The sequence below is a fragment of the Cinclus cinclus genome, chromosome 22, assembly GCF_963662255.1.
Source record: "Cinclus cinclus chromosome 22, bCinCin1.1, whole genome shotgun sequence".
Taxonomy (NCBI): domain Eukaryota; kingdom Metazoa; phylum Chordata; class Aves; order Passeriformes; family Cinclidae; genus Cinclus; species Cinclus cinclus.
Genome location: NC_085067.1, coordinates 760117 through 774922, shown reverse-complemented (window position 1 = coordinate 774922; position 14806 = coordinate 760117). Strand labels below are relative to the sequence as shown.

At 48.4% G+C, this 14806-nt stretch overlaps 1 protein-coding gene across 2 annotated transcripts in view; it reads left to right on the top strand.

Annotated features, from left to right (window-relative positions):
• Nucleotides 1-947: 947 nt before the first annotated feature.
• Nucleotides 948-14806, top strand: part of KSR1 (kinase suppressor of ras 1) — a 50821-nt gene continuing 36962 nt past the window's right edge. For both annotated transcript variants that reach the window (XM_062506990.1, XM_062506989.1), the window contains exon 1: nt 948-1172. In XM_062506990.1, the coding sequence (XP_062362974.1) occupies nt 948-1172 (225 nt within the window). The remainder of the gene's footprint in view (nt 1173-14806) is intronic.

The window sequence follows — 14806 nt, the reverse complement described above, 5'->3', positions numbered from 1 at the left end:
CATCTCCATTGTGAAAGCTGAAACCACAGCGATTCCACAAGGCCATCATGACGTTTCCTCCTACTCATGATATGGATGAACCCGCACACCTATCGTACTCAAAGCTTATATTCACTTAAATATGTTTATCCTAATGCCTGCTCACACCTCCCCTGGGCTGGGAAGTCCGGCCCTGTTTCCTCCAGGGGTGTGGAGGGGAGCGGAGCCGACCGCAGGCTCCTCGGGGCGAGTTGCAAGCCCTGACTTACCTGAGGGAGGCTGAGGGGCTGAGGCGGGCACGGAGAGGGACACAGCGAAGCAGGAACTGAGGGGTGAGGAGGGAAATGAGGGGTGAGGGACACGCTGAGGGGTGAGGCGGGCCCTGAGCAGTGAGGGACACGCTGAGGGGTGAGGGACACGCTGAGGGGTGAGGCGGGCCCTGAGCAGTGAGGGACACGCTGAGGGGTGAGGGACACGCTGAGGGGTGAGGGACACGCTGAGGGGTGAGGGACACGCTGAGGGGTGAGGCGGGCCCTGAGCAGTGAGGGACACGCTGAGGGGTGAGGCGGACCCTGAGGGGTGAGGGACACGCTGAGGGGTGAGGCGGGCCCTGAGCAGTGAGGGACACGCTGAGGGGTGAGGCGGGCCCTGAGCAGTGAGGGACACGCTGAGGGGTGAGGCGGACCCTGAGGGGTGAGGGACACGCTGAGGGGTGAGGCGGGCCCTGAGCAGTGAGGGACACGCTGAGGGGTGAGGCAGGCCCTGAGCAGTGAGGGACAACGCTGAGGGGAGCGCCCGGGGTGGCGGCGGGGGCGGAGCGGGCACGCTCGTGGAGCCCGGCGGCCGCGCATGTACCGCGCGGTGATTGCCCGGCGTGCGCGGCGGGGCGGGCCGCGCCGCCTCCCGCCCGCCTCCCTCCACCGCTCCCCCGCCGCCGCCTCGCCTCCCGGCCTCCCTGATGCCGAGGGATGGATAGAGCGGCTGCCCTACGAGCCGCCGGCATGCTGGAGAGGAAGGAGCGGAGCGGTGGCGAGGCGGCGGGGCCGCGGGGCTTGCCGGCCGTGCGGAACACGCTGCAGCAGTGCGGGCTGCTGCAGGACCTCATCGACATCTCTCTCTCCAACCTGCGCGGGCTCCGCACCAAGTGCGCCGCATCCAACGACCTCACGCAGCAGGAGATCCGTACGCTGGAGGTACGGCCCGGGCTGGCAGTCGCGGGCGCCGCAGCGGGGCCGCGCTGCCGCCTGTACCCCCCGGGGCCGCGGCCGGGGCCTGCCGCTGCTCCCCGCCCTGTCCCCTCGGCACCGGGGCCGCGCCGTCTCCTTCTCCCGCGGGCCGAGCGCTGTTGGCGGGGGCAGCGTCCCCCGGCCCCGCCGCGGAGCTGTCAGCGGGCTCGGCGCTCCCGGCGCGGGGCCCCCGGTCGGGGAAGCCGCGGAGCGGAGCGCGGTGCCGGCGGAGCGCGGACAGGTGCGGGGCAGCCCCGCGCGTGTCCCGGGCTGTCGGGCGGGTGCGCGGGAGCTCCGTGAGGCCGTGCTTGGCCGCGCCCCGGGGCCTGTGCCGGGCTGCCGTGCCCCTGTGGAGCGGGATGCGATGTGAGGCGCGGAGGAAAGGTGACTGGAGGCTCCCTGGCGGGAGGTGTGTCCCCGCACCGCTGTGCTGGCGAGCTGGGAAAGCTCCCCTTTGCCTCAGGTCCTTGGTGTTTGCCTGCTCCTGATGGTTCCTGCCCTCTGCTCCAGGCCTGTCTCTCTATCCCTGGCTCAATTTCACTGATCTAATCTCATCCTCCTTTTCCCTCTGTTGCTGTAGTTCAAACAGCATCATGGACCGGGCAGGAGAGATGTTCTGCTGTTCAGAAAGATTATGTAGAATTCTTCAAACACAGAAAATGCGCTGCTGTGGTGCTCTCAGAGAAGAGCTGGATCTGTACAGAAGTCTGTATAAGTATTTAGAAAGGAAAAGTAGATGTGTTTTTCCTTAGTTTATTTGACCTTTAGGTACTTAAATGACATTTCCTTTTACCTTCTGTGCAGGTAGTTTTGCTTTAAGAAAGCAATCCCCTCCTGTCCCCTTCTTTGATTCAAGTTTGATGTAAATGCTAATGCTCCTCTACCTGATGCTGGGGACTGTGGAGCTGGATGGAACGTTTGGCTTTTATAGGAAGAAAGGATCATCATAGCACTATAACTGTAATAAACCTACATGCTGAAAAATCCATCACGCGAAATGAAGGTTGGGAAGAAAACTGTGAAACAATAGGTGGTAGGTAGCTTTTGGCACAGCCTTGTGGAAATCTATCATTCTTCTTTTATTCTTCGTCTAACTTTTTTTTGTGGTTTTGTTTGGTTGGTTGGTTTGTTTTGTGGGGTGTTTTGTTTTGGTTGGTTCTTTTTTTCCCCCAAATTTATAGCACTGTTCTTCCTCCTGTCACCTCCAAATAGCATTCAAAAGACTATTCTCTATGAAACAATATTTGTATAGCCTTTTGGCAGCCCTACTGAGGGCCTTTTTGATGCCCAAACAATGTCAAACCACATCATTTCAGAAAATATCATCTCTATTTTGCTAGTGGACCTGTTCTAAAAGAAAACCTTTATTCACAAAATATTAAGGCCTTTTATGATCTTGAGGCTATTCTTAAAGCAACAGAAGCTGTTTCTAGTGATGGCTGTTGAGTGTGTGCACACAATCCTCTTCAGCATTTATCTTTTTAAACAAATGGGTGCCCCATCTACTGATTATCATAAAATTTATGTTCATAAGAAAATCTCTGATGTACAGTCCAGTATGTGATTTCTCTGGGAGTTCAACCAAGTGCTGGATCTCTGCCCACGCATGGAGCTGTGGGCATGGGTACAGACTCAGTGTTTTTTGTGCTGTTGGTTTGCCTGTACCAAAATATATGTCAGGCATAGCCCAAGTCTTGTGCTTGACTGTGCCAGACTGTGGTCACAGAGCCAGACTGCAGGAGCTCAGGGTCTGTGTTTGCTTCCCCAAGCTGTCATTGCTTGTGGTGCCCCTAGGGCAGGTGAGCCCAGAGCTGTCTCAGGTACCGGGTGGAGTTCCCGTGCCCTGATTCCTGTGCCAGCAGTGCCACTGTGGCACTGTGTGCCTCTGTCACTGAGGTCCTACCAGCATAGACACGAGCTCTGGTCCTTCAGGGAGCTGGGAACTGCTGGGTGTGGACAGTGCAGGCAGCTCCTGAAGAGTCTAGAGTGCAGCTGGGAGCTTGGAGACCTCCAGGGTGCTTCCCTGGTGGCCTCCATGAGTCATGAAATGGCTCAGTGGGTCATGATTAGTGGCTACTAGTGGTGCAGTGCTGTGAGCCAAATCTGTACAATACATCTGTCTTGAGCTGGGAGCTCATCTAGGCTGGGGCTGAGCTCTCACAGGGCTTTTCTTCTGTGCCAAGACCTCAGAGGAAAAAGAATTGTGAAAACTTAGTTCCATTAATATAGCTGGTAAACTGTGTAGTGACGTGCAGTCGCCAGGTCAAGAGCACCAACCTAACCAAGGGCACTTGGGCTTATGCTTAGCTCCCTCCCTTTCACCGCAATGCTTTAGGTCCTTCCTCATTCCTCTTCCTTGTAAGGTGTTCTCAAAATAAAGCACATGGTAGATAAGGATTTCAAACTGGACCTTGGCAGGTACAGATAAGCACTCACAGTGGCTCAGAAGAGTTCAAGGAAAACAGACACAGGAAGGAGAGGAGAGAAAGGGCTGTGGGAATTGCTTGCAAAGGATGTACTGAGTGTAATATGTTATATGAGCTGACCCTGTTTCAGGGTAGGAAGGCCATTTCTTAGAAGGGCAGGGAGTTTCCCTGTAGTGGAAAGTAAGTTCTGTTAGTTTGGTTATTAGCAGACCGGGTTCTTCGGTGCCGCAAGGTCTAGTTTGGGTTTTTTTAAGTTTTATATGTTCTGCCCAATAAGTGCTTGAGTGTTTTTCTTTTTACACAGTACTGGTCTGTGCTTTCAGTTTTGTCCTAGCAGGTTTACTCACTTCTCAAGTTGACTGCAAAACTGAAATGGAAAATAATGGTAATTTTAACCCACATGTAAGAGAGCAAAAAATGCCTGCCATGTAGTGAACATCCATTGTTGTTCCAAGCATCCTTGGAAAGAAACAGCTCTGTCAGTATTTACCTCTGTCCTTACACTAATCCCTTGTATGACTCAAATTGATTTTGCAAAGTTAGAAGTGTGTTATTTTTAGCTGTATTTCTTTGTGAAGGCAGTGTCTTTCTGGATTCCTTTCCCTGGCTGGGAAACTGCTGGTGGGACTAGACATCTGTGGTGAAGTACATCCAACTTCCAGCCGCAGCTCAAGCCGGTCTGTTGGAGGTGAGCAGGAGAACACAGTTGCAGGTGCTGGCAGCAGGAAAGGTTCCTGTGGTTTCTCAGCTGGAAACAGCTGTTTTGGTGAGCTGTGGGAATCCCCAGACTAAGTGGGACACCTTCCCCCAGCACACCCCACTTCTGACTGCAGCAGAGATGAGGCAGGAAGGGTGAACTGCGAGACCTGGAGTGGGTTTAGACTGCAGGTGTGTTTTCTTTCTAGATGGGTTCTTGCCTCAGAAGAGCTGACTGCAGTGGCTCTGGCGTGGCAGCTGCCTCCAAACTGGTTATGGTGGGAGTGTCAGGGTGAGGCAGTAGCACACATTCTGAGTTCTGCCTGCTCTTTGGGAAAACTGGCCTCCTGGCTCTCTGGCCGGACTAGATCCATGATAGAGTCACTCCTGGCCCTGTGTGCAAAGAAAGGTTTGGCTTCTTCCTCCGGAATGTCTTGCGTTCAGCACCTTCAGTGAACAGAGCACCAGATCAGAAAGCCTGACCCCAGCTGGGCTTTGTCACAAATAATTCAGTCTGTTCACCACAGATCAGTCATTCAGTGGCTGAATGGTACCTGTGGATTAAATCTGTTTGGACTTGCTTTGGCATTATCTCAATTCATTTGGCAATTTGTCTAGAAAAGGCTTATCTTACCAAGCAATCTCCGAGCAGAAACACTTTGAAAATGGGGGGAGGCATGAGAGAAGAGGAAAGATTGTAACAGTCCACACTTGAAGATTGGAAGTTGGGCATATGGTATGCATCGGGGAAGGACAACTGTGTTTGTAAATTGGAAGTAGTGGGAGTAGTGAATTTTTTGGTCAAACTGCAACCTGTAGCCACATGTTTATGAGCTTTGTTCAGCTGAATAGACTTCCTTTCCCAGCAGGTCTTATGTAAGAGAAGAAAGTGTCTTACTTCATCTTACTTTTTGCATATATGCAACACATTTGTTTTTCTTAAAGTGTCTTGTGTTTTTGTAGGACTTTCTCCTTGCTTAAATTTGTGTGCTTCTTGTACAATATAGTCTTCAACAGGGATTTTGTTTGACTCACAAGAAAGGAAGACCATATATTATTATCTAGCCTTCAGACATCATCTTTTCTTTGTGACAGTTATGATCAGAATTTCCACATCATAATGGAATTAAGCACACCTCCTACCACTGATTTTATATTAATGTTGACACAAAAACTTAGCAGCAGTGTTTTCACTTACCTGGAGTTCCCAGGGTAAGCAGGTTTTCATCAATATGAGGACAGGACAAGAGACTCTTCACTTTTCTGTCAAGCTCTGTGTACTTCTTGCCTTGTGTTGGATTCCATGGTGCACTGATTGGGAAGTAAGAAAGGAAGTGTCAGGGTAGGGTTCTGTGCTGCCTTTGCCTTTCTAAGGCTGCCTGGTCACTGGATTCTGGTAACACAGCATTTTTCCTGCTCATCCTCCTGCAGCCCTGGAGCTGCAGTGCAGCCCAGCAGAGCCTGGCTGGAGCTCTGTCTGTCTGTGCCTACACACAGCGACAGGAACCACAGCCTGTAGTGCCACACAAGCCTCAGTCTCTGCATAGACTTCTAACCTTTTGTGCATGCACGGAGCTGATCTAATCAGGGAAGCAGCCAAGCTGAGCCCAGCTGTGTCCAGCTGAACTCCTGGCTGTGACCAGGCTTGCCCAGATCCCATCTGCTCAGACCCTGGGCTGCTACTCCAGTTCCAGTGCTGTGCTCTGCATTTTACCCAAGGAAAGCCCCGATCCGTGTTCCAGCTGCATGCTAGAGCCAGATGTACAGCAATGAGTCAGCATGGGGTACACAAATCTATCACCTGCTTTGGTCACAAATAGGAACGCTTAACAAAGAAGTCATGTGACATACCAAATTATTTAGGAAACAGTGTCTGTTACAATGATATTTCTAACTAAAACAGTGTAATCTATCAGATGCATGAGGGATAAAACCTTTCCTTTAAGATTAATATTTCTTACCCTTATTTCCAGCTTTGAGGGATTTTTTTTTTTTTAATAAAAGGGAAATGGTGCTGAAAGCAAGCCTGGCTGTATCCCACTGTTAGGGGGCTTCAAGAATGTGTTGGCTGGATTACTGCTGCAGTGAAAGACACAGAGTGATGTACGGATGATCCTGACTCAGCCAGCTCTCAGCCTTCCCTCCCTGCTCATTTTTCACCCCTGTGGAGCAATCCTACAGAGTCGACACTACCAGCAGCACAGAGTTACCACAGCAGGCAAATCTGGGGAACATAAGCTCTCTGAATCTGGAAACACACCTCCTCCAAAAGAAACTGAGTTCTTCCCATACGACTTGTGAGCAGTTGTGCATGGAAGTGTCATGGGCATTCCTGCTTCTTAGTGGGGGTCTGCACCTAGTCAGACTAGCACTTGCCTAGGAAACAGTTGGGCATTCTGGCTTAGCAGCCAGTCCTCATCGGCATAGCCCCTGGAAGCTAGGACAGGATAAATCCCTAGGTAAACTAGATAAACTCTGCCTTGCTTGTGGGAGGACAGCTGGGCAGCACCAAAGTTTACAGGTGGTCAGAGAGGCCTTTTGCCTTAAGCCAGAGCTGCACAGAGCTCCTGTGCCCCCTACAGATCCCAGAGGTGTGTCCTAGCCAGCCGTGCTCCTGCTACACACCTCCAAGGACATGAGGTAATCCTGCTGCACTGTGCTGTTCACTTGTACGTGTGCCAGGTGACAGTCACCTGTGCTGTGCTCAGATCCCTGTCCTCGCTGTAAACCTGCTTTTTGCAGGTTTAAAGTGAAGCGTGGTGGAAACTTGAACCTTAGCTTAGGCCCTGCTCTTGGGGTTTGAGGGAATCACAGCCCAGGCTGATCATAGGTATCTGGTTTATCCTGCTCTGAGTGCAGCACAGGGAACTGAAGTCTGAGCTGCTGGGGCTGGAGGCAAATGGATGATCCAAATCTCATTGGACTTACACACCTGAGCTCAAGACTGTTCAAAATCTGACTTTAACGGTAAAATGCAGTTGTCATTTGTGTATGTGTTCTAAAGTGAGCACAGAGGCCAGGTCTCTCATTCCTTTTGTGCCTAGTGAGAACGTCCAGTTGGTTCTGTGTGGAAGCAGGGAAGGATCATGGGACGCTTCAGCAGCAGAGTAAGGAATCACACTTTAGTTGGGTTATGGAGTGCCCCTGATAGGATGATTAGTAGTTATCCCACATGGAAGGGCACTAATAGCAGAGCTGTGAGCTCTCTCTAGAGCAGTAATTAACGTGGCACTGAGGAATGCTGCTGGGATGCAGCAGATCCAGGCTCTGATCTGGTCTGATCTGATGCTGCCAGAACAGGTCATTGACCCCAGTGTTCAGCAAGCAGCCAGGAGCCTCGGGGCTGGGGCCTTGGAAGTCTTCAGAAGCTTTTTGCAATGAGTTCAGCACCTTCCTGCCCAGGTCTGCTTTCCTTATGTGCTTCTAAAACGTGGGTTTGTTGATTTATCAAAGAACTTTCACTTCTGTTAGAAGCAATCTAAATTTGGAAAGGAAGTCTTGAGCTCCTCATTGTTGCTGTGTATGGGTTATTGTTGAGGCCTGCAGGTTCCAGTGTGAGGTTTTATTTATAAACTGAAGAGAAGAAACAATTAGTAGGTTTTACAGATTGAGAACTACAGATGGATTTTTGGCTATCAGCACTAAAGGACTTTGCTAGGGGAGGTGATAGGTTTGTCAGTAAGTGCAGTCATGCAGAGATGTGTGTCCATGCCCCTCATGCTGCCTTACAGTGCCCTTGGAGAAGCTCTCCACACCTGGTTCATACCAATTTCCTAGAAACATTTTTCTTCTTCCAGAACAGTTTTCCCCTTTTATTTCTAGAGTAAGCTAGAGGACTAAATCCTGCTTTAAAATAGTTATGTAGCTCCTCTGAAATAAGCTGAAGTAGGGAAATTTTGTTTTTGAAGTTTCCTGAGTTTTTTAGATGTCTCCTTAAAAACTGTTCTTTATCTGCCAAGTAAAACACTTCAGGGCTTTTGTCTTTATGAGCAAAACTGAAACTTTCCACAGAGTAAAACATTTCTTATGAGGTCTTCTAATTTTAATTTCCCATAATTTCTTTAGATACAGATCTGAGTGGCTCAGGCCAGCATCAGTTAGTAGTATAAAAGTCTTGAGTGCAGATCAGATGCATTGTTTTTTCAATTTTTAAAATTGAATTTTAATGAATTCTGGAAGCTATGCACTTGCCTATCCTCCCATATTTTAAGGAAACAATTTGCTAAAATCCACAGGTATTGTTCTCAGGAGTCTGGTCTTATTGGGGAGTTCTGTACAGGCCTTCAGCCTTCTCCCTTTGGAAGAAGAAAAGGTTTCAGATTTTCTTTCCTTTTTCCTGTGAAACACAAGGGTGTCCAGAATAGCTCTGGAAGAACCAATGTGAGCACAAACACCAAAGACTCTTAGCATTTTTTCCCAAAGCTAAGGTGGGAGAAACCCCAGAGTAGATATCAAGGGGCTTGTCAGTCCCATGCCTATTCAGACAGGGTATTATGTGTGTTGAAATTGGTTTGGTCTTGCTTTGTGGGTCAAGTGTGATATTTGTAGAACCACTAGCTGACTGCTGAAGGCCTGATTTAAGCACTGCTGTATTGGTAGCATTTTGTCTGGGTGTAACAAGGCAGAATTTCTGTGGGATGTCTCTCCATGTAGCCTAAATTCCTGAGCCATTTGCAGTCATGGCAAAGGACTTGAGTGGAATCTCTGGAAACTCATGTTTGCAAGGAAAAGGAAAGGTCTTGTGATCTGGGTCTTTAGCTATTGCACTGAAACAGCGCCTGGGTTTGTGCTGAGACTGCATTTGTAGGAAATGCAGTCCTGCTTTGGGAGAAGATGTTTTCTGTAGTGATGCTGAATGCACCTCTGTAGCAGTAATTACCTATTTACCTCTGGCTGACTGGGCCTTATCAGTTCTACCAGTCTGTTACTGGAGGGGTAGCTAACTTAGAGCCAGCTGAACACTTCTGCTAGGTGACATTAATATTTAGTGTTTAATTCTTGTGGAAACTAAGTCTACAACACCATTGTGCTGCCAAGGCAGGTTCCAGCTCTGCTGATGTGTTCTTTCCTTGTTTTTCTCCTGTGCTATTCAAATTGCCTGAGTTGCCAAGAATAACTAGTTTGGGGTTTGAGGCGAAGAGCTCTGCGGTGAATGGACACCTGGCAACGTAAGGTTTCAAACTGAAGGCAGTGGCAGCCCTGCAGTCGGTGCCCTGGGCAGGGAGTGTGCTGGCAGCAGATGCAGTGGTGGTGCAGCCCTGCTCTGAGCTGGAGTCCCCAGGAATGTCTGGGGGTTCCTTGCAGCTCCTCTCCTCAGTCAGCCCAGCTGCTCTTCTAACGAAGGGGCAGATCCTGCCTCTAGTATTTTATTAACAGGCTATTCGGTGTCCTTTTGAACTGCTGTGCCAAAACAGGACGTGTTTCTCACTGTTACAGACTACTGCTGTACACCAGAAAAGTTCTGAGCCTGCAGGGGAGCTTACAGGGACACCCATGCTCGTTTCTGGCCTTCTCCTTATGCTAACTTAGCCAGGACTAGCTAAATCCTACTAGGCTTAACCTGCATCCTCTTTCTAGTTCTCTTATTGCAAAATGCTTCTGGTTCTTCGTCTTTCCTCGGCAGGGCTCTGTGATGTCCCTGCTGCCCAGTGCCTCCTGCCTGTGCCTGCAGTGGCTGTGTCCTGCCTGTCCCCACCCTGCTGTGTCTCTCCAGAGGAGGTTTTGTCCTCTGGCCCTAGCACTGTGACAGCCTCTCTGAGGCCCCACAGACATGACCTGACTCAGCAGTTTTCACACTTCTGGCTTGATCTTTCCTGCAGCTGTAAAACCAAGGGGCAGGGGGGAAGGGGAAACACATGAGGAAATGCACGGTCTGATCGCTGCCTCTCACTCCTCGTGGATTCTCCACATAAATAAGCTGGCTCAGCCCTTTCAGTCCTCCTGTATTCCTGACACAGAGCCTGGTGTGAGGTCTCTGCCACTGCAGGGATGGCCTGTTTATACTGCAGAGGGTAAAGTCTCCACATCCAGGCTGTATTTTACAGAGTGGGTTAGCAGCATGGTCTGTCAGCTTCCCTGACAGAGCCTCAGTGGTGTGGGAACAGTATCAGTGAGCTCTGCAAGTCTCTGCATTGCTAGAATTCTTTAGAGTTCTTCTAAATGCTGAGTGTTCAGCCTCTTCATGCAAGTAGCTGTGACTCTGAGATTTATCTAACCTCAAACTCTGGGAAAGAGAACATGGAGGAAGTTGGTGAGCCATCCTCGTGCATGTGGGGTTTTAAAATTTATCAGTAAGAAATGCAAATTTCTTTGGGAAGAATAATTTTGAGAGCTTTTCCTCTAAGATGACTGACTGACTGCAAACAGACAGTAGCTTCTGGGAGGCTGGGGTGGGTACCATGGCACAGCTTTGCTTTGATCTCAGGTAGCTGCACCAGGATCACATTTAATTACTCTGAAAGCCTGTCTTTGAGCAGTAGATTCTCTTCCCCCAACTGGGATGAACTTCATTATACAGAGGACAAAAGTCTGTATTTTCTTCAGTAAGTACTTATTTTCATGCAAAACTTTGAACTGGGTAATTAAAACATTTGAACTTTGGGGCTATTTTAGATTTATACTTAACTCGCTGATGTTAGTTTTATGTTCATATCTCTTCTTAGATTTGAGGTATGAAATAAAGCTCTTTTCCTTCTCAGAGGTTGAAAGACATGGAGAAATCTGCTGTGAGCTGTGTTGCTTTATCTCAAAGCACATATCATTTGCAACAAGGTAGCTGTTACATTCCCATAACATATTGTCCAATTATTATTTAATCAAAAAGCTGTGTATTTCATAGCACAGTAGATACAGCTTTAAAGCCAATGGCCTTGCAAAATTTATAGTATTGGCTACCAAGTACTGTCCTCTAAATTATTTTCTTGTGTTCCAGTGAGCTTCTGGTTGCCATCTGCCCTTCACACAGTCATCATACCATGTCTGTTCTTTAAAAGACAATTTAATTAGATCTTCTTTCAGTGGGTTTTAATCAAGTGTTATGGGGTTACTGGTGAATTATTCACAGCCGTATCACTTGATGGAACACTTGGTCTGCTAAAGGTATCATGTAAGTGACATCTGTAGCAAAGAGTAGAGCTGGCTTTGACTGAGGACCCCACTTATGTTCCTTGGGGTTGTCCAGTTGACATCAGATGAATGTTGGGAATGTGAGCCCACTTTGCTTTACAGGAGTAGCAGCTGAATGTGACTGTATTGAAGGCAAAAGAGTTGAAGCAGTTTAAAACTAGGGTAGGAGCTGAAATTAGCTCTAGTCTCTGCTGGCTCAGTTCTTTTATAAGTGCCTTTCAAGGCTGAATACCTTAAACAGCACGGCCTTGACCCCCACTTGAAGCTCCAGCTATTTAAACACAAGTACTGTTGTACTGTCTTCAGACCTGGTCTGATGTTAAAGTATGTTTTGAATGAGCAAGGCAAAGAAACAACATTCATATAGCAGAGGACAGCCAGCTGAGAAAGTGGATATTTTTAGAATACAGAAGGATTCTTTTTCTGCCTTATTTCACCTGCCTCTGAAATTGGTAGAAATTCTGCAGTTATAAGATACCTTTCATTTTTCATCTTGATGAATGCATATTTCAGCAACATTGCTCTTTTGCCAGTTCAGCTCCCCTTCTGCATGAGGCTGCCATCCACCCAAATACACCTGGAAGTTTACAGCAGTAACTGTTCAGCTCTCTCTTAGCATCCAGAACTGACACTTAATAGTTCTTGTCCCTTTTGAGCCATGTATGTGGCAAGAAATGTATTCTATGGTGGTCTCATCCATAACGTGCAAGTGCTGCTACCCGCGACCTAAATAATATTCACTGTTTTTATGAAGATTTAATTTGCTTGCACCTATCTCTGAAGTCACTGCCACTGAAATGATTACAGGAATGCTTTAAAGTCAGTTACTGTTCAGCACCTTCTCTGAATTTTGAAGTGCTTGGACCTTTTCCTGGGGCTGATAGTGAACTAACAGCACAGCTGGCAGTCAAGAACTGTACGTAGGAAAGTGACCCCTTCCATTGCCCAATCCATTCTTTCAGTGGGTAATTGCAGCTGTTTGACTTTAGGGAATGATGTACAGGGAGGTCCTGGAAACCCCCAAGAGACCAATAGAGAATTCAGCAGGTCATTGTATCTCGTTGGAGATCATTGTGTGTCATGAGCCTTTTGTGAAGAACAAGACTAATTTACAATTTAATTGTGTTGAAATCCTGGATGTGTCAGCAAGCTTCACAGGCTCCTCAGAAGGGACAATGGGGTGAGAAGTTGTGTACTCTGCAGTTTCCCCTGCAATAAGAGGGACGACTGCCTACACTCAACCCATGCTTTGATCCTTCCTCATTCTCTAGAATGACCCAAGACAAAGAGGGAGATTTTAATGTTGGCAAGTGAAAGCTGAGTGTGTTACAGTCTCACAGAGAGGAACTGAAAGCAGTTGGCCTATTCATGAGAGGCTTTGCTAACTTTTCTTGGCAAGTAGCAAGGGCAGACACATTTCAGAGAAAGTGCTTCTAGTCCTGACTTCATTTAGTGTTTGGGACAGGACAATGTGGAAGTTTGGATAAGAAGGGAATTAACTGCACCTTTATTGCACTGTACTTCTCCCATTGCTGCTGCAGATGGCCTGGCTGGGAGACAAAGGGAGCCTTAGCATTGCTTATCTGGGTTGGGTATCTGGAGCGCACACCTGACAAGTCACCTGCGAGTCTCAAGGTTCACGTTCAAGTGGCACTGTATAGTAGTTGGCTTTATAGTGCACCCTCCCAGCTGCTGTAGAACCCGCTGGTGTTTTGCTCTGTCTGCCGTTGCTGTTTGTTGGTTCCCTATGGATCATCCCTGTCCCAAGCCTCGTGCAGCTGCTTGCAGCAGAAGGTGCTGTTCCGTGTCACTGGGAGCCTTCCCCTCCCCCGGGCTGGGATATTCCTTGTGCAATGTGGTCTAACACACAGTGCCTGGGAACCGATGGTCCAGAGTTCATTTCCAGTTATTATTGTAGCAGGGAGTCAGGCTGGATCGAGGTACTCATTTCCAGCACAGACCATATACCCTTTGAAAGCATAAACAACCTCTAGGTCAGTTTTACTTAGCTTCATACACAAGAGTTTCAGCTAAACAGGAAGAGCAAGTGGGAGATGAAGCACTGCAAGAAGCTGGTTCAGCACTCATCCATACTGGACTGAATAAGGTCCCCTTCAGTAGAAAAGTATATACATGGAGGACTAAGCTCTAAAGCAGCTGTGGGAACTCCCTGTTTTTGTCTTTTGAGCTGGTCATCTTAACTGCAGTGCCTTTTTTCTCATTATCTAGGATCCTACAGAAGGATCCTAGATAATAGACAGTATCTGGGATAACTTTGAAGGCAGGCATGTTCAGAAGTTGTTGCCATGGTCTCAGAGAGACTGGAGATTAAGGGGCTGAACTAGGTGAATCATTACCCTCAGAGTATGAACTTGTAGTGTCGGGGAGCCGTGCCTGGTGTTTGTGCAGATCCAGCAGCAGCAATGTGTGTAACTACAGCCAGGATGGGAGCACCAAGTTGGTAGCAGTAAAGCCTCCCTTAGCTTTACTTTGCTGCATGCTGGTACAGCCTTCTGTTAAGATTTGAGGCTGAAAAGACACTTTGCACAGCTGCGTGGAGATGAGACTAGGTTGGTCTTGGTCTGTCATTGCCCGTTCCAGCTGGAATTTGTGCTGCCCTGGGAAACGGGGCTCAGGCAGCTCCTGGAGCAAACTGGGCTCAGAGGCTGTTAACTTCAGAGTGCTGTAGGGCTGCACAGCCAGTGGGGAAGGGGAGCCTCTGGGCTGGACAAACAGGTCACACAGGTTTCCAGACACTCCGTCCTACCTGAGCAGAGCTCCAAGGCTGCAGGAGCTGGATACTTTCAGGTAGGAGCAGCACCAGCACTTTGTGACATTAAAGTGACATAAAAGGCAGAATCGAAGTTCCATCAAGTATTAGAGTGTTTGAGCTTAGCTAGCAAGAATCCATCAGAGTAGTCAATAATTTGACTTATTTGCAGTTAATAATTTCCTCCTACAAAGCACCACTGATATACATAAATTTAGTTTCTAACTCGAGATTAACAGCTTCACTTGGTCCTTGCTGTAGCCTTTCCTTTAGGGAGAGACCAGCTTGGGTCTGAGATTCTGACAGTTGTGCCCTCTTCAGGGAGCAGAGGTCACATCCTGATCTGTCTCTGTAGAGGTGACTCCTACACTCCTGCTCTTCCTGTTGCCTTGCTCACTCGGCCCATGGCCCTGCAGAGCAGCAAGAGAGTAGGAAGGAAGAACTAGTCCAGTACACAGCCTCACTGAGCACTGAAAGATACCCAACAACTGACCAGCAGGTTTAAAGCAGAGTAGAACACACAGCTCATCCCAGTAACTTCAAAAGAAAATCAGGGAAAAGCCCTTATATAAAACTTTTCTGCA